The sequence below is a fragment of the Alligator sinensis genome, unplaced genomic scaffold, assembly GCF_000455745.1.
Source record: "Alligator sinensis unplaced genomic scaffold, ASM45574v1 scaffold448_1, whole genome shotgun sequence".
Classification (NCBI taxonomy): domain Eukaryota; kingdom Metazoa; phylum Chordata; order Crocodylia; family Alligatoridae; genus Alligator; species Alligator sinensis.
Window position 1 is genome coordinate 9759 of NW_005841870.1, and position 23126 is coordinate 32884.

Here is a 23126-nt window from a genome sequence, read left to right on the forward strand (position 1 = left end):
TTTTTTTTTTTATCCCCCCCCCCCCCCCCCCCCCCCAACTCCCCATGTATGATTTGAATATGGTTCAAATTAAACATATCAGGCAATGTCACACATGTGAGGACATGAGTCTAGGAAATAAACCCTTTTTATTTTCCTGACCAGTGAGGGGAAGACTATTGGGTAACTTACCCCGTAAAGTAGGACACGCAATTGGTGGTAATATGTAATACCTCTTGGAGCTGGTGGCTGACTTTCAGGAGAATTTTGAATATAAAACTTCAGTTTCAAAAATGAATGGTATGGGGAAAGGGGGAGGACTTTACCTAAAACAAATATATTACATTAGAGGACCAGATAAAGGTGAAGTTAGCTTAGAGATAACTGTTTTGCTGTCAGGCTTGGTTTCTAGATCAAGTGATAGATGTAGAATCAAATGGGCATTCAATTAAAAAAAATAGTTTGGGGTGTCCAATATGGCTTAAATTAGCAGATAACTTTTTCCAGTAGATCATAATTTCTTCCTTTAGATGATAATGCTCAAAATAGTACTTCAGCCATGTTTTGTTCCTGTTCCATGCTTTGGGGCTGTTATCACAGCTCCAAGTAGAGTAGCAGTAAAAATTATGAGTGGTTTGTTTGTTTTTTTTTAAAACTGTTTACTAGAAGGCATTTATGCTGAATAACAGAATGGGGAAGTAGAGAGAGCCAAGATAAAACATAATCACTTAAAGCATATACCTGTGAGACCCTGTATTAGTAAAATCCTGATGAATACATTTTTAAAATTATTTTTATCATGTATTCTGGTTATATTTTCATTTAATTCTGTTTGGATATTAAACCTAGATGGGCTTTTTCAGTTGACATCATAGTCCGATTCCTGTCCATTAGTATAGCACTGTTGCATTTGGATTTCCAGCACTCTAAGGGCAACATTTACATGTCAAACCAAAACAGTTTTACTGAAAACATTTTCATATTTAATTTCATTTAGAGCAGGGCTGTAAAACCTGTGGCACAAGCAGCCTTTATGTGGCATGTGGGAGAATGGGGAGGGGACAGGCAGCATAATAGCAGGTAAGATGAGAAGCAAAGCAGCAAATTGGCAGGGAGCAGAAAACAGAGCAGCTCATTGGGTAGAGGAAAAGGATCAGAGTGGGGGAAGATGCAGAGCTAACTTGTGGCATACCTTCCCAAAGGTTGGCTCCCACTGATCTAGAGCAGGGGGTGGCAACCAGGGGCATGTGCCACAAGTGGCAGGGGCAGCCTGTGTGGGGGGCTTTCAGCAGATTAGAGAGAGGACAGGCAGCACAGTGGCAGATAAGTCAGGGAGAAGAAATCAGAGCAACAGATCAGGCAGGGAGCAGAGGATAGCAAGGAAAAAAGAACAGGCAGGAAGCAGCAGGTTGGCCAGGGGAAAGGGACTGGAGTGGCATTTGGGGAGATTGCAAGGCTAATTTGTGGCACTCCTGACAAAAAGATTGCTCCCCCACTGATCTAGAGCTTCTGCTTTCAGCAGCGAATGTGGGAGACTACAGTTGTTGACACAGAATTTTCTTATTCCAACTACTGCAGCAGACTTTCAAAGTTTAACTTGAGATTTTATTTTTCTGACATCCAAATATAGAGCTGATGTTTCTGGAAACAAGTGCACTAACAGGGGAGAATGTTGAAGAGGCCTTTGTACAATGTGCAAGAAAAATACTCAATAAAATTGAATCAGGTAAATTGAAATTAAGATACTGATTAAGCATATGTTTTCAGCTTTGGTCCTACAGTTTCACTAAACTGTCTAGCAGTAAGTGTTCAGTGTGAATGTACCAGTAAATCAAATACCTCTATGAAATTTTGTAATTGACTGAAAGAAAACACAGTTAAACATTGTAACAGGCTAATCCATTTGTTTATCAGAGCCTATATGATTCTTCAGGCCACTTTTGCACCTATTCTTTGTGTATGGGTGCAGAATAGTGTCAAAGGTATTGGCTAGATCATATAAAAAGAGTGAGGCTTTTGAGAGCACTTCTAGTAAGTGCCCATGTGACTTCTGGTTGAAGTCAATTCATTTTTAATTATTCTGGAACTGCCAAAACACGCTGCATGCTTCACAATACAAGTGGGGAGGTCTAGGTCAACAAGAGGCTTCTTGGTACTCTGACTTTGTCAGCAGAGTGGTTCCAGTTTCTAGTCTGTTTCTAACTTTCATCGTGTTTCCTGACTTGGAATCTTTTCAGACATGAAAACTCAATTATGTATGGACACAGTTTAAAGTGTTTAATGCCAAGAAAATATTTGTATTTAAAAGCTATTTAAAGAAATAGTTTATTACTTTTCTAAGTTATTTGCCTTTGTTTCTGGCATCTTGATTTCCTTTGTTTGAAAATTAGTCTCTAAAATTGGAGAATGAAATTCAAACCAGAAATAATTTCTTTTTTCATAAAAAGTAGATGAAATACAAAAAGAACACTTGTTGCAACCACATGACTTGTTTAGGAGATGCACTGTGTTCTGGGTTGTATAATTAGAGCCTGCTACAGAAGATTGAGACGTTTACAAGTTTATCAAAAGTAAACAAAATGTAATAATTTCTTGTAGAGATGGGATAAGATAAGGTAGGAAAATACAAATGAACAGTCTTATCTGATGTTACCAGTTTGCTTGGAATATATTTATGCATCCACACATGATCAACTCCATTAAAAAAAATTCTCATCAGGTGAATTGGATCCAGAAAGGATGGGCTCAGGTATTCAATATGGCGATGCTGCCTTGAGACAGCTGAGATCACCACGTAGAGCACAAGCCCAAAGTGCTCAAGAATGTGGATGTTAAGAAAACTGAACAAAAAAGTCCTGAACGCTCATTTTAGATGCAAGAGGTAAGCCTCTTTGGTGGATTACCATACCTCATTTGATGCCTTAATACAGAGCCTTCCAATTTTGTGGTATTGAACTTTTACCAGAGTGAAATTGTAGAACTTGGTAGCATCAAGCAAAATAATAAATAAGGGCTTACTTCCAGTGTTGGGTTGTTTTGTTTTCTTCTCCTAAGTAGAAGCAGTTTTCATGCTTCAGGTCCTTATTGAAATCTGAAATAATTTGCTTTTTATTCCATAGTATTTCTCAGAAAATCCAAAAAGCTTATCCTTTGGCAAGTTCTACTGCCAATCTTGTACCTTTTAAAAGATGCTGATGACTGGACAAGGGCAGGCTGTTTTTACAATGTGATCACAAAATACTACCAGAAATGTAAATATTAAATATATATAGTGCAGCCCCATATCTTATTAAAGGCCTTTCATAATCATGCTTTAAAGAATGAGTGGTAAAGACTCATCCTGCTCTCAAAAAATAATTAAAGTACAGTATTTGGTTCCAATCTTTGTTCTGCTCTCCCTACAAGGAAGACCGGCGCTTGGTGTCTTGCATTGCTTCACGATATGGGCAAAAGGGAAGAAGCAGCCCCAAGACTGTTCATAGCCTCTGGAGGAGAGACCTGTTTTCCAGAGATATCCAAAAGGCTGGAAGGGAGGGCTGGAGTGTTTCCTTCTAACTCTCCTGTTAGTAGTTGTGCGGGCGAGGATCAGAGGGACAGATTCCAGTAGAGGTCTGCAGCTGATTGCTTCTTGCAGTAATGCTGGACTCTTTTTCCACCAGTTTGTTGTTGCTTTTAGCTGCTACGAAAAGAGGAGATTAAATGGGCTGTGTACAGCTGGCTGTACTCAGAACTAGAAAATTAGTGCTACTTCAGAACTGGAGAGGGAAAACTGCCAGTACACCATCTGTGTCCTCTCCAGTACCACACAGGGAAAGATAGGATAGAAAGTTCTGTTCTAGGGGTTAGAATATTGTTTCAGCTAACAGTCTTCACCAGGAACACTTCCTTTTTTTTCTCAGCAGTCTCCTTCAGGTACCAAGGGATTTCATGAGGGACTTTTCATCTGGCCCCTTTCAGTCGAGTTGATGTGGGTGGGTGACTTGCCCTAAAGACTAACCCTGGGTAGAAGATTTTCTTCTGTTGTTCTGCATCTGTTACCACCTACCTTGAGCATCCTGCTGTGCCTCCCTGTTGGTGACAATGCTGTTTAATTGTAATTGGCTACTGGGAATGACATTTTTTTTCTTTGCAAGGAATGAGAATGATCTTAAGAGTTAACGTGAAGCTAGGCTATAATAAAGCCTTCTGTTTACCGATTGCAAAATAAACCTTTGTACCTAAAAGAGTTTGGCAGTCTGTCTCTGCAGAACTGAAGGAGACTGGCAAGGAGTAGCCTAAGGGAGATGGATTTTGTGTTTTACTTAATACCTGCTTCATACTCTGGATTGAGCAGGACAGAAGCCAGGGTAAAGAAGGGAGAGGGCATCCATTTGGAGTCATTTTCACTTAATTGTGGCACCAGACAATCTTGCATGTGCATGGATCCAATTGTTGTATCTGTTCCTTAAGGATAAAGTCCCTAAAATGTGCCCATCAATGATTAAAGCTTTTCTGTTTTACAGCTGTCCGTGCAAATGGTGTTTGGAGAAACAGACTGACAAAGCTTGAAGGCTATGCAGTTTTTTAAAACATCTTCCCCACTGTATATAACCAGAACAGGCCACTGCTGGAAAAAGAGTACTGTAGGGTAATATGCAGAAGTGTGCACATGACACAGCAGACTGCAAAACAAACCTAAATATTCAGTGGACAATACTAAACTCATACCTGTAAGCATTTTCTGTTACATTCTTTTGTCCCCTCAACTTCACTTCAGAGTATTACTGTATCCTGTATATAATGTAACAGTAAAGTTCCAAAGCATGATACACTTATGTATGATAGAATGTTGCACTAAAAGCAATTTAATATTTTATTTTTTTTATCATAACTAAAATTTAACTGTGAGGTAGGCTTTATCATGTTTGTGTTTATTGCACAATCAGTTGTATTTATGACCTGAAATACAAAGCCACTGGCATTGACTGTCAGTGATTTTTTTTTTTTCTCCACCTTCCCCCCTTCCTCCCCCACTCCCTTCACTCTGCCACTTCTATAAAGTGTTTACATGATCCATTCTGCAGTACAGTTAAGGACTTAAGTTTACGAATCCGTCATGTTTGGAAAGGACATTTTTAATGAAGTACATCTGCCCTGTTTTCTGACAATTCTTAAATAAATGTATGTCAAAAAGTGTTCTGTCAAACTTTGTAGGTTAACAAGTGTTGCAGCTAAGTCCCTGAAATGACAGCTGTTTGACATTTAGATCTTGAGAGGTTTTTTTCTTTTTCTCTGTGCTGGTTTGCTATGTAGAAAGGGGGTCATGGAGATTGTTTGTCTGTGTGTTTTGCATCCCTGAATGTTTTTTGTCTGTGTTGCGATTCTAGTGCAGTGGGATGACTTGGAGGACCATCGCTGTAGGAGTTCTTTTTTGTGCTAATCCCCCTAGGTTACACTTCTCTCTTATACTATGTATAATCATTAACTCGGGAGGCATGGCTGGGCAGTTCTGCTCCCTGGACGGCAGCAGCACATGTGGCAGTAGCTGGGTTGCCACAGCCAGCATTAGTGGTCACTTTTTGTGCTCCCCTCTGAAGTCGGCACCCAGGGCTGGTACCCTGTTCACCACCTCCCTCCATTAGCTATATTATTGGATTAACTAAGCAATCTACTGTAAAAAGAAGGTTGCTGAATCTGTATCTGCAGAGTTCATTTGGAAGCAAAGCGTTTCAACCATACAATGCATAAGAAGTAAAATCAATGACCCTGAATGTGTGAAACTTTCAAATTATTAGGGTTTATTTTAAAATGCTTTTATAGTATTTGCCTAGCATAAATGTAAAAAGTATCATTCCACCTAGCCTCTTGTGATCCATCTTCTACATATTTCCCCTACCAGCATGGTATGGAGTGCCATCCTTCCTGTCTCCAGGCCCCACTGAAGCTACTTCATGATGTTGGGGATTAATTTATATGAGAAGAGAGTGGCTGCATGTGGGGGTAGGGTTTTTTTTGTCTTATTCCCCCACCCCCTAATACCACCAGAACATTCAACCTGATGGATTAGCTTTAGCATGAAGGTGCTAAGCATTCTTTGGAATATCCCTCTCACCCCTTTTATGGTGGGAAAAGGATTTGTGGTAACAGTTGCCACTGGAAATTCTGACCTCTTGGCATTTGAAGCTGTAATGAAGAGGTAGGAAAAGGCTGAAGAGTTGGAAATGGCACAAGTCCCCGACTGTGTCTACCTTACTGTCTGGCTAGGGGTGTGCGTGTTAGGAAGTGAGGGAAACTGCAGCTTTGTATTGCAAGTTAAGGACCTGTAGAACAGAGTGGGTATTTCCGGGCATGCTTAAAGGTGATGCTTAATGGTGAAAAAGGGCACAGAGAGATCCTAATTATATTACTAAAAATCCAGAGTGACTGCATTGACCTCGGTCCTAGCTGGAAATGATGTCACTTGAGAAATCGGAACACGCACAAAAAATGGTTCCACTCAGACAAGACACCTATATTGGAATGTCAAGGGCAAAGACTGCTTTATTCTATGGTCTATATGACCTGTCTCTAATTAAGCAACATTTTGGGGTAGCATATGTGTGTTTCAGGGCTAAAGCAGAAATGGTGCTATACTTCCAGGGGCTGATGCTAGCACAAAAACAAACCTAGAGTGGGGAGATCTTTTAATGTTGATGTAATGCTTGGCTTAAATACAGTCTTTCTGAGGCAAGAGATTTGTCAATTCCCCCTCCTCCCCCCCCCAAAAAAAAAAGTAGGCTGTGGGTCTCTCTAAATTAGCAGCATCAAATCAAAAGAATTCAGTGTAAGCCCTTGTCAAAGATTTGTGCTGGAAAACCTAGCTTGCAGGCCAAGGCTTTTGATCATGTCCCCTCTCTCCATATAATGGTCAGCATGCATTATTGGACTGGAACGCCTGCTGAATATGCTGTATACAATGTAGCATGCATGTTTATTACACACTTGACCAGACCCGCTCCCAAGCAATGTTCCTTTCCAGGTATAGTTTGACATGATTAAGCTAACTAAGTGCTACATTTACCAGAGCCTCGAGTAACTCCAGAGGAACTTATTAAATAAATATCTGCCTTGATCCCATCTCCTGGATTGTCTTCCTTATTTAGCATCTGGAAGTGGCCATCTCCCCTGTTACTCCATTTCCTCTCCCAGAATAGAGAAAGTAACTGGTACTTCAGACTCCCAAAACTAGGAAGCATTGATACAATCCCAGACTTGAAAGACCCTGGCTGTAGCTTTGATTTTTTTTTTTTTTTAAATCTACTCCTTTGGGAGGAAAGTCTGTCTATGGGCATTTCCCTATAAGAGCTTCCTGCCACTTTCTTGAAGATGGGAGAACTTCCTTTCCCTGTTTGTTCTGCAGCCTCTAGGCAAGAATGGATGTGGGGAAACATTTTGGCAAGTGTCAGGGTTTTGCCTTAGCATCACAAGTCACTTTTTGAACATGGTGAGGAAGGGTAAATTTGCCTATTCCTTAGCTCTGACGTAGCACAAGCCAAGACCTCTCTTGCCAACATCACCATTCTTAAATATTATGGTGGTTATAGGGCATTTTGATTAACTAGTTATTCTCATTCTCAGTCCGCTCAGTTGATGGGAGGGAGAAAGTGTTGCTTACCTAATGGACTTTTGTTTCACCTTCATGTTTCTGTCACCTTTGGTCTCTAGTTTCACTTCTTCCCCTTCTCTTTCCTTCACTAATCTTTACTTTCCTCCTCTCTTATAATGTAATCATTCTCTGCATTTGCAAATGTGAGTTTTGTTTTCAAAATGATCTTAAGTAACAAGTGATCCAGCTTTAAATCTGGAATGGTAGAAACGATGCCTCCTAATCTTCCCTCCAGTCCTTTGCATACAAGAGTAGCCATCGGTTATACCCACTCTGCTTGACAATTTTTGGTCATTTTTCTGGAATGAAAAATAAGCTAAGCACAGTTCTTTGTACCAAGTGTCTTAATCTCATATATCCCTTATGTGTGTTAAAAAGTAGCTTTGTTACAATGAGTTCATTATATATACTTGATATCAACATCTAAGTGTTTCTAAAAATAAAGCAGATCCATGCAGTCTGAGCGCACATTAACACAGTTAAAGTGCATGATTTATCTGTCAGATTACTGTGCTTCATATTTCACTTTAATAACATGTTGATAATAGGTTAAACTAACATTGTTTTATGCTGAATACAACCACCACTGGGAAAAAAAACTCTTCATGATGGAAGAGGTGTAGTTTATAATTGTGAAATGGTATGTGATCTAGACTCTTCAATTTTATGCCTGTAAGGCTAGAAATTTAATTTTTTACTCTTAATTTAATGGTTTATGCAATAAATAAAATATTGGCAAGTTTAAATGGTAAAATAATCCCCTCCCTTTGTATGTGTGTGCATTCCACTATGATGAAGTCCTTACTCTAATTGACTTACCAAAGCAAGATGGCCTAGCAAAGCTTTATAGAAACTATGCCAGGCAACTGAAGTCTAGACTTGGTTGTTCTTTACGGAGGTTTTTAATTGTTCGAGTTGTTTTAAAGATTTATATATTTTACAAAACCCTTTGTCTTAACTTTTAATGAGTCTGTTGCTGGACTGTGCCAGTACATCTGACACTTGTATCTAATCTTGAATAAAGAACTCTCTGGATATCATGAGTGTTTACAGTACCTCTTATTTCTGGTATAACAGTCTTACCCCTTTCTTAAAGTTTGGTGATGGTTTAATAATTGTTAGACCCTTTGCAGTGATTTAATTCCTGCTAAAGGCATTGTGTACTCAGTGTTTGGCTACAGAAACACTAAACTGTGCTGTACAGAATCCAGAATTAAATCTACTATTCCTGCGTGGGTTTTTGTTCCCAGTCTCCTCCTCTTCCCCTCTTTCTGCCACCCCCCACCTGCCCGCCTCAGCATGTCTAGAGTAGAAGTTTTCTTCTGCTATTCATATTCCACTACTGGTGTGAATGTAAACAAAGCAAGGACAGAGCTAGGATGGATTTAGTTGATAAGTCTTCAGATACCTGAATGATGGTTATAAAGACTATGGGCATTGTCTGTGCCTCTGACTGCAGGAGATGAGACGAGTAGCAGTGGTCTCAAACTGGAACAGGCATAATTTAGGGCCATGTTACAGACTACCTTTAAAACTGGTAAAGACACTTAAAAAAACAGGGGCATTCACCTGCTAAAGGGTGTTAATCTATCATAAGTACCCTCAATGTTTTAAAGATAAGCCACTCAGAATGAGGTATATCCTTAAAATATTTTCCCCCTGCCATTCTAGACTATTGTTTGAATGGTCAGGGGAGGTAAAATGCTTTACTTTCATTCTGCCTGCATCCCAGGATGTACAGCCCCCAGCCACTCCAGCCCTTTCCCTCCTCCAAAACTCTAGTTGTCTTCCTACTACAGAGGTGGGCAAAATGCAGCCCATGGGCTGGATGTGGCCCTCCAGGCCATTCTGTCCAGCCCGCAGGGCCCCTAAAAATTTAGAAAATTAATATATATATCTGCTCCTGGCTGCCTGTAATGTGGCCCTTGATGGCTTGCCAAAATGCAGTAAGCAGCCCTCCACCCGAAATAATTGCCCACCCCTGCCCTACTACCTCTTCCATGCTGAGAGCAGCCTCTCTGAGTAGCTTAATTGCAGAGAAACCATGAAGCTTGTGCAAATGTGCTTCTCTTGGCTGTATGGCCTGGCTCAAACTGATGCTGCAGCAGGGAATAAAGCCTCAGCAGCTCCATTCCACACAGCTGCCTGGGCTCAGTGATACCAGAGAGCCTAGGGGAAGGTACTTCTCTGGGCTTCCTGGTATTAAAACGGATATGGTAGCTCTGCACTGACAGCCAGACCACCAGGGGCTAACTGTTAAATATGTAAACATAATTCACAAAATAATCTCATAGATTACAAGAAGCCAGGGTGCTAAAAGCATCTAGGAAGAGCACACACCAACTGCTGAAACTTCCTTAGCCTGACGAAGGGTTTTTGAACCCGAAAGCTTGCTTAATAACTTTTCTCCAACTATTTGGGTTGGTCTAATAAAAGATATCAAATTCACCCAAGGAACCTTGTCTGCCTCTACCCTGTTGGGGCCTTTGAGTTGTTTGCAACAAAAGAATTGGTCTATTATTTTTTCTATAGTACAAAAAAAAAAAAAAAAAAGTGAAAACTAAGAGCTGGCATTTACAAAGGGGTGCCTTGAATCCACTGAGGGGTGCCTCAAGTAGCACCTTGTTGAAGGTATTTAAATGCATCTGATTCACTGAAGCTATAAGGGTAGAGACAAATAGCTGCTGGGAGGCCTGGCTGGGCACTTCCAAGACTAGACAGCAAGCACCTACCAAAGCCCTACTTTGCTCTTATGCAGAACTTGCCATTTATGCATTTCAAAGTACTTTGTAAAGGAGGCTGATCAGAAAACAGGCAGAGACTTCCCAAGACCACTTGGTAAACTAGCAGCAGGACAGGGCCAGAACTCAGCTGTCCTGACTGATGAATTGGATCATGAGCTGGGCAACACAGTTTCTTGCCTGTTTGGACCCTGTCACCATGTGAACAATATCAAGGATTGTATGATGGAATGGAGATTCCTTTCATTCCCTCCAGGCTGTAGTTCAGGTACGTGGGTGAAGGTTTGCTCTGCTTCTGCTTATTCTATATCTACTGCGTGAACGAATTCAGGACTTCCTTGTCTATGGCACCTTTAACCATCACTGAACCAGAGAAAAACCATTCTTGCTGAGTCTCCCTTCTCCATTCACCTCACTTTACCTTACCCTGCCCCCCAGCAGTGCATCAAGTCCTGACTCCTGTTGCTGCTTGCCAGCCCTCTAGTGGCAAGCCAGTTGTGCAGGTCAGAGATGGCATTCAAACCTTAATCTGTGACTGCTCTGAAACTGCTCTATAACAGCATGACAAGGTTCTTTGGGTAAATCTGATCTCTTTTATTAGACCAACTCAAATAGCTGGAAGAAATCCTTTTATAAGCTTTTGGGCACAAACACCCTTCATTGGGCTGAGGAAGCATCTGCAGTTGGTCTGTCCTTAGACCAACACAGCTGTAACCTACACCCCTGTAATAGCATAACATTTCACAGATTTAAAATGTTATAAAGGTAACCTGTAACAGCACCCTCAGATTGAATATTAGGAGGAACTCTCTCATTTGAGGGTGGTAAAGCTTTGAAACAGGCTACCCAGGTAGTGGAATCTTCATCCTCAAAGCTTTTTTTGAGACCAGTTTAGGCAGTTGGGTCAGGATGGTTTAGTCCGAGCCAATCCTACCTTGAGCAGGGGGATGAACTAGATGGCATCCTGGGGTCCCTTCCAACACTACTTTCCTGCGCTTGTATGACCCCCCTGGTTGTCTCTGTGGGGAAAGGGAGATACCAGTATAGGCTTTTTTTAAATTTGGGTTTTAAAAAAAGATGGGAAGTAACATCCCAAGAAACTTAACCTGTTTTGAAGTTGCAAAGTCAAGCTCTGAAAATTTAAGTAAGGTTAAGTACAAAAGGCAAGAGAATCAGCTACATAAGGGGCTGAATTATGATTGTTTTATTTTCCCGTAGGAGCAAGACAACATAATATCGATGCATTTCTAGAGTCAGCTAGCTAGAACTAACTACTTCAGTCAGAAAGCACGTAGCAAATGAGGCAGAAGACCAGATTAGATTTTGCACTGGCAATTCACATACCAAACTTCACCCCTGATCTTTGCACACCCAGCTTGAGAAACTGGGGGTCTAATTTCTACATGAGCTATGCATGCATCTTGGCAGCTTTGCCAGAAAAAAATATTATCAAATACTAAGTCCTCAGATGTTGGGTCCCTAACAGTAGTGGATGCTTGGTTTTCATCTGTGCCTCATCTTCATCTTTCCAGGAGTGTTGCAGATCAATTTAATAATATTTTAAAAACTTGAGACAATGGCTGAAACATGAGCCAATGAGGGAAGCTTCAGTGCTGGGTTTCCAGTATGCATACACAGTCTCCCCCCAGATACAGGATCTGTGGTACTAATCCAGTGGGCAAAGCAAGGGGACATGGTTACCTGAGATATTGTTGTCTTCACCAGGAAGTGCTGGACTTGAAGTTTTCAACATAGCTACCTTAATCTATTTTGTCTATTTGGAGTACAATGTGGCTGTCCTCCCTGCTCAGACAAAATGCTCCTGGTAGTTTTTACTTTGATAACATAATTCCCAGCAGTAGCACAAGTGAAGCTTGTCAAACTTACTGAAGTTACTAGCTGATGCCTACTAAGTTAATAGATGACCCCCCTTAGCCTCCCATCATTACCTTGCCTGTCTGTAATTCTCAACTTCTTTTTTTGTGCCAGCAGCTGAAGAGTAATGCATGGTCACTGAGACAGCTAGGATTTAGTCTTGCCCTTGTTAGACCCTACCCTGCCACTACCTTGGGGCATCACAGCAACATCAGTGCCATAGACCAGGGCTGTCTAGTGGGGGCTCATAGGCTGCATGTGGCCCCTAAAGGGTTAGTATGCAGCTTGTGAGTTCCTGCCTGGTTGCCCTGCTGTTGCTTTTGCCAGCAGGAACCAGATTGTCCAGGCTTGCCTACCCTGCTCCAGTTTTGACATCCTGCCCGGCTCCTGAGGAACAAAGCAGGTGGGGACCAGGGCACTCATGCTGTGCACACAGCAAGGGAGGGTGCTGTGTTGCTCACACTGCAGGCAAAAAAGGCATAAGCCAGGCTGCCAGCACTGCAGGTCAGTGCATAACTAGGAGGGGAGCCTACTAGGCTGCCTATGAGGAGAGCAATCCCCAATTTGTGGCCCCTAAGACTAGCCCAGGCAGCATATGGCCCCTGGCTGCCCAGCTGTTGGGCAGCCCTACCATACAGTATTGAAGCCATTTTCACCCCTCCACTAACCTGTGAAAACAAAACAGTGTTAGGGGCCCAACGTGGATTAAGAAATCATGTTATACTGAACCATGTGTTTGCTTTGGCCGTCTCAAATACTGCAGGAATAAAACAGCAAAAGGAAGAAGGGAGCAGAACCTGGAGGGTGACAACTGTAAAGAGTTCAGGAGAGACTTAAAACATCCTGTCCTAATCCCACCCCGTAACAAAATACATAGCCCTATGTCACGGCAGGGTCCTGTAGGAGGGCCGTGATCTCCTTAAGGCCCCCTCTCCGTGTCAAGTTGGCCCAAGGGCGCCCTCTATTTCTCGTGTGCCACGTCTTTGATGGTTTGAGTTGGCTGGGAGGCTGCCTTACGCCCTCTTGGACACGTAGACTCCTGGACCCCTCATGGGTCTTGTCCTGCACAAATGGGTGCTTTTGGGGCACCCTAGCCTTTTGGGCTATGCGTGGCTCCAACCACCCATGATACCACGCCCCAAGCCTCGCAGATGGAATTGACGTTGGTCTGTCTCTGTCTATATTCACGCCCGTCTCCCGGGCCTTCTCTGGTGTGCGGCCCCCCTCCTGGGGTTCTCCGAGTGCTGCCCCCTTTCCTGGGGCCTTCTCTAATAAGGCGCTCCCCTCTTCAGGGCTTGCTGTGCCCACCTTGGGCTTCTTAAAATGCTGCCCTCCTCCTGGGGGCTCTCTGCGCCCACACTTGGGCTTCTCAAAGGTGCGCTCCCCTCCCTGGGGCTCACCATGCCCATGCTAGGGCTTCTCAAAAGTGCGCGCCCCTCTCTGGGGCTTGCCACACCCACACCAGGCTTCTCAATAACGCCCCGTCTCTGTGGCTCGTCACGCCCGCACTGGGACTTCCTAGTAGTGCCCCCTCCTAGGGCTCGCTGTGCCCGCACTGGGCTTCTTAAACAGCTGTCCCCTTCCCAGGGCTCGTTGTGCCCAACTTGGGCTTCTCTAAGTTGTCCCCTTCCTGGGGCTCATCACGCCTGCACTGGGCTTCTCAATCGTGCCCCCCTCTCTGGGGCTCGTCACGCCCACACTGGGCTTCTCAAAACACCCCTCTCTGGGGCTTGCCACGCCCGTGCTGGGGTCCTCACACTTCATTGCAAGTCCCCAATGAGGCCTCCTCCAACCCCTTATAGCCTCACCCAAACCACTGGTGTAATAAACAACAAAATGCTACAGAAACTTGAGCCTCCTGGCTATAACATAATGTAAAGCCGCCTGGCTAAACCACGTTGCACAAATGCCCTAGAGCTGCCATCCATAACTCTGCTCAAGCAATACCTGCGGGTCTCGCTGTTTCTCGCATCCCTACTCCGGGAGCTCCTGCCTCTCTGGCTGCTGGTAGGAAACTGCCTATAAGGACCAGGCACTGCCTCCTACAGGCAGCTGACCACTGGCAGGTGTGGGTCATTTGCTCCCTCCAGTTGCCCTGGCAACCCACAGGTGGGCTCCTATTCCCTGCTAGGGCTCTTTCTCTGGCAGTTTCTGCCCTCTCTAGGAGCAGAGCACCTCAGTGCTCTGCGACACCCTAAATCAAAAGCAATGGGGCTTAAGCATGAGAAATTCTTAACTACTTGCCTGTCAGATCTGAGGCTTTTCCCAGATTAGCTGGTAGCTGAGCCATGGTTTGAGGCAAACTAGTAGAGTGAACTTGTGTCCAAGAAATGCTTGTCTACTCCATTTGCAACTGCAAAGGTAACAAGATTCAAGAAGACATGCATGTTGTGTCTGTACTGCTGTGTGAAGCCACTCAAGATCATTTCACTCAGTTTTATTCACAAGTACAATCTGACACTGCAATGTTAAATACACTGTTTATACACAAAATACAGAAGCTTTATAAACAAATACTGTTAAGAACCATTCTACAAAAAAGAAGTCACATATTGCTTCAAGCTTAGATGGCATTTCTTCAGCTTTTAAAGTGAATTCAGTGCTAGCAAAACAGAATGAGGCAACTTCCTCATCCTTCCCATCCCTTTCAAGGAGGGACCAATTGTAGGGTTGAGAATCAGGCTCTAATTATGGCTTTGTGGCTGAGTGCACTGCCCGTTCCAGAAACTAGACTGAAACAAGCAACTTGCTGTACACAGACCCTCTTAACTTTTGGTCACTTCTTTGCAAGCTAAAACCGAGTCCATTCCTGAAGGTCTTGTTTCAGTGCCAAATTTCACATCATCATACATTTTAATATTAAAAAGGCAGATGTACTCTTCCTAGAATGAAAAAATTAGTTTAAATGTGCATCTGCTACCTGGATAGAAGGACAGTCAAGCCTGTCCGTTGCAAGTTTGTTAAATTTGGCCCTAAAGCTAGGCAAGTGTCCCTGTAAGTATCAAATTACATGGTGCGAGGAAGATGTGAGAGCACTAGGACTGAGCACAAGCATGCTACTCTACTGTACAAGGACATTCTTTTACACAGTTTTTATTGTAACACTGCACACTGAACACACCGGCTTCAGAGCTTGGTGTAGTTGAAGAAAGTGCATTACACCAGCAGGACACAATCACTGCTTTACTATGTGGAGTGCTTTCGAGCATCTAGTGAAAGACACTGGAGTTTGTCAGGACTTAGCAAAAAGAACTAGGAAATAACTGACCACAAAAATAATCGGAACAAAACTCTTTTTTAAAACAAGAGGGAAATGCTTGAGGCTGCAGTAAGTTAGCATGGCATCTTTAATTCTTCAACTGCCAGGAGACAGTTGAAACTGGAAAAACTGAAAACCTCTTTTTACACTGTCTTGGTGCAAAAGCCATTCCACTTCACTGAACATGTATGTCAAATCTAGCTCACATTAGCCAAGTATTAATAGGAGTTTCTTGCTCTCTGAAAAGCAGCTAGCCTTTCATTAGGGCTCTCCTTCAATACCACATTCCTAAATTTAATATGGAAGCTGTTTAACTGCGAAAACCATTTTCAAGAAAGCATTTTCGTTACTCTCTGCATCACTTTGTACCAACAGCTGCAGGGTAACACTTGGGACTGCAAATTCAAGTGGTCAGCTTGCCTGTGCAGTTTCCTAAAATTAAGATGCTTTGCATCCACAACTGACTTGGCAGCAAGCATGGGGTCAGCTTTATACCCCTTGAAGTCATAGCTTTAAGTACTATGATAGATCCTTTCCACCCCCCACCCCCAAGAAGGTCATCTAAAGAAGTTGGGTTAGGTGAGGTGGCTTTCCCAATAGATGTTTTTTGCAGGAAAAAAAAAAAAAAAAGTTGCTTCTGTTCAGGCTGCATATATGCACACGCCCCAGGTAAGAACAGGGAAAATACAGCACTCAGGTGTGCAGGGATCTTTTAAGTTAGAGCTAAAAAATGACATTTGACAGTCATGCAATCTGACTTTGTAGCACTTCTGCCTTCCAGCAAGTTAAATGTTGGTAGAATAAGAACTACTGACCAGACTATCAGGGGACAAGTAAAAGACAAGCCTGAAGCAACTTTAATGCTGCGGCTTACTTAGGTTTCTCATGCCATCTAGGGCATATAAGCAAACCTTCTTCTTCCTCATACTTTGCTTGATTTGACACCTGCACTGAAAGCATAGAACAGTAGGCAGAATGGCTTTGACATTAAGACTTGCATCCTTCCAAAACAGAGATGCATCCAATATTTTGAGTTAAAAACTTAAACACCAAAAACAAAAAACAAAAAATAAACACATTGGGGAAAAAAACCCAAACACACACTCCCCACACATTTTTGTTCATCCAATATAGCTGCTACTAATCTCTGTTACTATTTTAAGGGATAAGATGCCCAGTGATCTGGAAGTTTACCTGAAACTTGGGGACTACTTAGAGCAAATATTTGAGAGAGGAAAAATAAAAATAAAAATATTATTTCTCCCATGAGGTTAAGAAGTAATCTCCAGTAGAATTGGATGCCCTCAGAAATGCAAGCGTCTTTCAGGAATTTCTAAAAAGAACTGCACAGAGGAGAGGTCGTCTTTCCAAGTTAGAAAGTCTCTAGTGCAAGGGTTGGAAAAGTCTTTTAGGAACAGTGCACCAAATTAAGCCAAGTTCAAATTCAGGCAGCTGGTTGCAACTCTGACACCCCAAGGTGGTGGGGTGGATTAAAGATAATAAAATAAAAAGGCTTTAGTAGACCAGATCTAGCCTACAGACTATAGGTTGCTGACCCCTGCTGTAGTTGGCAGTTTGAGGGCAGGTTAGAAGACAACATTTTACAAAGTTTTTCACTCTTAAATTTTGCAACCCAAGTGAAAAGGCCATCATTTAAATTCCATGAGATGGAATGATTTAGTAAGTTAGTTTTATTACTCTGTATATGAAAAAAATAAAATTATAAAATTTAAAAACCAAGGCAATAGGAAAGCTGTGCTTGCTCCATCAGCCTTGGACTCTTTCAGTCATCCCCTTATGAAAGGGGAACCTTGATATTACCTTTCTGCACACCGAGTCTCAGATAAATCACTGCCTTCAGTTTTTGGAATCCAATGTCTGCCTTCCATTTTCCAAGGCTTGTACAGTGAAGCCAAACAGAAACTGGTAGATGCATTAGTTTTAAAAATCTGCTATACCAACACACCTCAGGACAAACTTCCCACCTCAAAACTAGCTTAAGACGGTCTTTAAAAATCCTGAAGTGTTAAGGTCAAACCATGGTAAAACATGTTCAGGGTTCAGTAATGTGTTCTGTATAAAAGAATGCACCTTGAAACACACACCACACTTCAAAGAGGTCTCAAAAAAGCTCACAACTATTATAAGCATCTTTTTTAAAGCTCACACTTAGTATTCAAAAGGTAAAAATTCCATTTACAGCAACCTGATAAAAGGTACATTGAGGATCTAACATCAAACAAGTGCTGGCTGTCCTACGGAATTAAAAAAGAACCCATGAAATAAAAATATCTAGAGATTTTGGTAGTCTCTGGGTTTCCCAGGGATGTTTTTTTCCCCCCCTTGGTAAGGAGTTATGCCTGTACCTCGGGGGAAGATTGGACCCCATAAATAAGTTAATTTGCAAGTGTTCATCAAAATTACAAATCTAAACCTTCTATCAAAGTATTAACTACACTAAACCAGGTGGAATTGAGTCCATTTTTTCTTGGAGCATTGACAGATTCACAGATGCAAGTGTTAAAAATAGGACTTCACTATTCAGAAACCAGCTTGCTCATTAGAGTGCACACTTTTAAAAATGTAATCTGAAACTGGTATTCAAGTGATTAGACCCAAACATAGATAGATGTGTCCCCTAGCTTAATACAGTGGTCCCTGGTCAATACTGGTAGAGTGAGTAACTGTCTACTGGCCGACAGCCATTAAATAGTGATTGTCTACAATCGACCATTTGGTGTTCGTTGTGAAAACAGCAATTTAATCCTGTGACTAATTCTTGCTGTGCAATAAGTAATCACAGGATAATACTGATGTAATCCACGACATTGTAAAACAATGAAAAATAGGAGCATACCAGTAAGATTCACTATTAAAATAATTTGAGAGAGTATCACATTAACATTTTTGAAAGCCTGAAAAAAATAGACGGGCAACTTCTGGCAGCTGTCTGCAGAGACAAACACAGATCTCCTATCATTAGTGAAGCTTACTAGAGCCACACTGGCTTTCTGGTTAGCCGCCTGAATGGAAGTGATAAAGTACTATTTTAAATAATGCAAAGGCACCTACATCACACCCACATACACAACTTAAGAGAATTATGAACGTTTGTATTAAGGGGTAGCTGCATGTTTGTGACCTACATTTAGTGGCTGTAAACATTTGCTTAGATATTTAATGTTTTGAAATTGTTTTCTTAACTTGAAATGCCTCTTCAAAAGATTTTTAAAAGGTGGAATGTTTAAAAAACCATCTTCAAATGTTATGGCTCCAACTATACACCCTACTGTGAGGTAGGTGACAGAGTACAAACATTGTCACAAACTGCTGGAAACCCTTATAAAAACCTTGCATAAATAGTTTGGTTCTTTGCACCAATATCCTGATTTAATTTTTTCTTCTTTTAAAATGTCCCAGGATGTTTTTTGATTCACCGAGCTCTTGCCGAGTAGCATCTCATGTACTCTGTCATCCAAGGATTATCTGGTGGGGATGATTTTGTTCTCCAGGCTTTCTCCGCATCTGCAGAGCGCACTCGCCTCTGAGACAGCTTCCGCTTCTCCACTTGCCTTCTGTTCTTTGCTCGTAGTGCAGACTCATGAATCTATCAAAAACAGAGCGAGTCAGTCTTATTAAAAGAAAAAAAAAAAAATTAAAGGGAGTTTAATTTCAAAGAAAAAAAAAACAAAACTAAAAAGGTCTACCTTCACCTTTCCCTCCCAAAGCCAAGAAGGGGAACACCACCATTCCCTAGTAAACTATTTGCAAAGGATTCTAGAGGAATTAATGTACAGAACATCTTGATAGAAATTACCATTAAAAACAACAGGAGACAAACATCCTGTTGTCTGATTAAACCAAATTGTTCCCCCACCCTCTTGTTTTCCGTCTCCTTCAAGATATCACTGAAGGACAAAAGATGTCTTGACCATGCTGCATTTACATAAAATTATGTTAAAGTAAGTGAAATTGAGTGTAAAAAGTTTCACAAGTTCATAATGGCTGTTTCTTAAAAATGAAGTTATATAGTACAATACACATATCTGACTTAAGTTCTCTCTTGGAATGTCTCTAATTTAAAATAAAGGAAAGATTCATTTGAACACTAAATAGGAAACCCAGAGACCACCAGAAGAGATTTCCATGGATTTTAAGGTACACAATTAGTAGCTTCCCCCCATCCCCCACCTGAATTAAGGGCAGATTCACCAACACCAGCCAGCCTTTAGAACCCAAAATATATTAATTCTTAGTTTGTAACCCGCATCTTGGCTTGGTGGGCAATACTAACTTTGCAAGTAGTATATAGGAAAATAGAAGCCTTGTTCTCAATTCACAACAATGCTTAAAAAGCTAATTTCACAGTTGTCCCTCAGCTCCAGGCAGCACTGCTGTAGAGAATCTCTCAACCAACAAGCAATCAGGACTCATGGGAGAGCTGATATCTTTTATTAGACCAACTAGATTTTTTTGTTGTTGTTGTTACAAAAAGTCTTCAATTGCAACCTTTTGGGCACAAACACCCTTCATCAGGCATTGGAGAAAAGATTGTAAAGAGTTCTCCTGGGTAGAAATGAAAGTTCATATTCCATAGAAGAGTTGAAGGTGGGATAAAATCTACTTGGAACAGTTCATTGTATATGCAGATTAGGCTCAGAGAAAAAAAAAAAGTTGGAATAGTCTGGTTGCCTCAAAGTTGTTTGGTGGCAAGCAGGATGTAGTCATATTTTCTTCTGGTTATGATATTTCATATTTCACAGGGGAGTAAATAGATGCAATGCTCTTCTGGGCAGGCATTTCTTGTCTAGTAAGGTGTCTCGGAGCTCTGTGATGATGCAAATTACTTCAAACAAGAGCAGGATTTCATGTTTCAGGTGGTCAAAGTTGCTTCCTCTTTGTAAAATTATGAAGATTTCATCTTTTACAATCTTTTCTCTGATACCTGATGAAGGGTGTGCGCGCCTGAAAGCTTGCAATTAAAGACTTTTTTTTTTTGCAAAAATCTAGTTGATCTAATAAAAAGATACCACCTCTACCATGAGTCCCGATTGCTTTTTCCTCTAGACCAATATGGCTACAACCTGGATACCTTTCAACCAACAAGACACTTTCAAGAATGCTGTGACTACTGATTAGTGCAAGAAGGAACAGTTAGACCAAGCAATCTACTAGGCATGTGCGAAGCTTTGGTTGCCAATTCTATTTGGAGAAGATTTGGCCTAATTCGGAGGCTGAGTCACCAGATCAGAATCCAATTGGGAGGCAAAAAACCCCCACTCTGAATTGACTCAGAAAACGATTAGGAGATTCGGCAATTCAGAAGGCAGTCTGGCAGGGAAACAAAAATTGGGAAGAGGGAGGGGGAGCAGGGACTGACATCTGTAGCTAGCCAGTGACTGTGATCTTTCCCCGAATCCCCTTCCAATCACAGTGCTCTGGGGGAAAGATGCAAAAAACAGCACATAAGCCTCTGTCTGCAGCCTTTCTGTCCCTTTTGTGAGCCTTTTTTACCTGAGCAAAAGAGGGGTGGGTGGCTGGCCCAGAAACAGGTGGGTGGGCAGAGATCTAACTGGCACCAGGAAGGCCCCCTGTTACAGGCTACCATCCCTGCTGTTTTCATCCCACTGTGCAATACACACAAAGTCACACATGTCACGAGTTTTGCTTTGAACAGTTTGAGGTGCGGTTTCCCAGAAACCCTTGCATCCATCTCCTTAACACTTGGCAGGCTTCATACCCTCAGAAGGGGCTACCATCCCTGCTGTTTTCATCCAAATCTGCCAAAAAATGATGAAGTTATAGCTATTTCTGTGATTCCCCATTATAGTCCACGACTGAATCTCTCCAAATCAGCACTGACTCTTTCAAAGCCAATTCAGCCGAATCAATTCAGGACAGCGATCTGAATTGAATCACTGTCCTCCAAATCAGCTGAATCCAAATCAAATACTTCCCTATTTGCACAGGCCTACAATCTACCAATGATAAACCCTTGACTCAGTGCTATGAAGGCAGATAGATCATTGTGATAGTGAATTTACATGCAACTGTTCTGTCTATCCAGAAAAGTTAATAACTGGTTGACTTGAGTATTAAACAGCTCCACTGGAGACCCTGGAACTGAATTGACATGGTTCATATAGTAGAACCTGGATACTTCACAGGGTTAGGTTCCTCCTCCCCCCACATGCAGGAGTATGCAGAGCTGCAGCAAACTGCTATGTAGGCCTGCCGAGATGCTCAGACTGGTTGCCATGACTCATTTTAGAAAGCACACTTCTCCAATCAGCTGCACAGGACTGCCAAGCCCATTCCAACCGAGTGGAAGAGCAAAGTACAAAGCACAGCAAACAGCTGGGCAGCTCATGTACAATTTGGTTTGAACTGCTCATAGACAATCTGGATTCTACTGGGTCTGCTATAATTATGTAAATTATGATCCGATTCCATCACATATATAGTCCACGTACAAGATTATTTATGCAACGTTGTGTTCTTCCATTATAGGAACAAAAATAAAACACTAGAACTATAAGTTGTAAGGGTCCACTTTTAATTAGTTTTGCCATTGCTTAAAATTTTATATATTCTAATATTATAAAAGCCTACGTCTGTCTGTCTGTAACGCTTTATTCGTGCTCCAGTTGTCTGACAAACAGCCAGAGTGCGAACAAGTGTTCAAACAGGAGCTGGCAGCGTGCTGGAACACCGCCGTAATGGTGGGACATAGGGGACGAGAGGGGAAAGGAGGCCTCGCCCCCCCCCACGCCCTTATTCCTTGCAGGTGACGGCGGCAGCAGTGCAGGAGGGAGTGGGAAGGCCACCAGCTCTGGGCTTGGCCTGTCCCGCCCCTCCCCTCCCCTGTTGTCACCGCCTGCAGGGCCCGATGCGGGACAACGTGGTGGCAGTGGGAGGAATAGCAGGCATGCTGTGCCACTCCACATTCTACAGGACAGACTGGAAAAAAAGTTATATATATGCCACAGAAATCACTTTTTATATTAAAACTACGATCACTAGGACTTGTCAGTGATGAAATTATTATTGCGTTGCCAGAGTGGTCCCACAGAAGTATATGCTTGCCCATATTTCTAGTAGCACAGCATTACTATCAAACTTCCCCTCTCACATATGCATTACATCTATCTGGAATATGTATTCCAGAGCAAAATATTATACCCCAGGAGATGAATTCAGTGCAACTGTTGGCTATGTGCAAGGCAACATGACAGCCCATTTACTCGCTCCACACCCCCATCCTCAAGTGAGCCCTGTACACACCACAGTTACAGTTGCACAAACAGCTATATAATTTCAGAGGCTTTAAAAAGGTGTCATTTTGCTCTAGAATCACACCTTTGTTTTAAAGACCTTTCTTTTGGGCACCGTAAGGGCAAATTCTCAGAAACGGCTTGAAACATTGGGACTGGAAGAGTCAGAGCCAGAGTCCCATTCCCAGAAGGTGGCAGTACTCTTATTCATCTTAAGATCAGCATGTCAACCAATTTGTTGTTTCCCTGTTGAGTGTCACAATAAAGCTTTGGTCAGTGACTTAAACTCATTCACCACAGCTGGAAGTGGCAATACTGGGGCAGATTACTTCATTCAAAAGATTGCTGGGATAAGAAAATGAGGAGTTTAAAAA

General features: G+C 42.1%; 2 protein-coding genes across 4 annotated transcripts in view; one reads left to right on the plus strand and one right to left on the minus strand.

Annotated features, from left to right (window-relative positions):
• RAB4A (RAB4A, member RAS oncogene family) overlaps positions 1-8643 on the plus strand; it is a 17598-nt gene extending 8955 nt beyond the window's left edge. The window contains exons 6-8 of the mRNA XM_025194769.1: positions 1610-1705; positions 2699-2860; positions 4482-8643. Of these exons, the coding sequence (XP_025050554.1) occupies positions 1610-1705; positions 2699-2814 (212 nt within the window). The 3' untranslated portion in view covers positions 2815-2860; positions 4482-8643. The remainder of the gene's footprint in view (positions 1-1609; positions 1706-2698; positions 2861-4481) is intronic.
• A 5998-nt stretch (positions 8644-14641) lies between these two features.
• The window catches only part of CCSAP (centriole, cilia and spindle associated protein), a 24605-nt gene continuing 16120 nt past the window's right edge, over positions 14642-23126 (minus strand). For 2 of the 3 annotated variants that reach the window (XM_006016967.2, XM_014526989.2), the window contains exon 3: positions 14642-19085. In XM_006016967.2, the coding sequence (XP_006017029.1) occupies positions 18912-19085 (174 nt within the window). In that variant the 3' untranslated portion in view covers positions 14642-18911. The remainder of the gene's footprint in view (positions 19086-23126) is intronic. The other variant, XM_006016968.2, reaches the window with a different exon arrangement.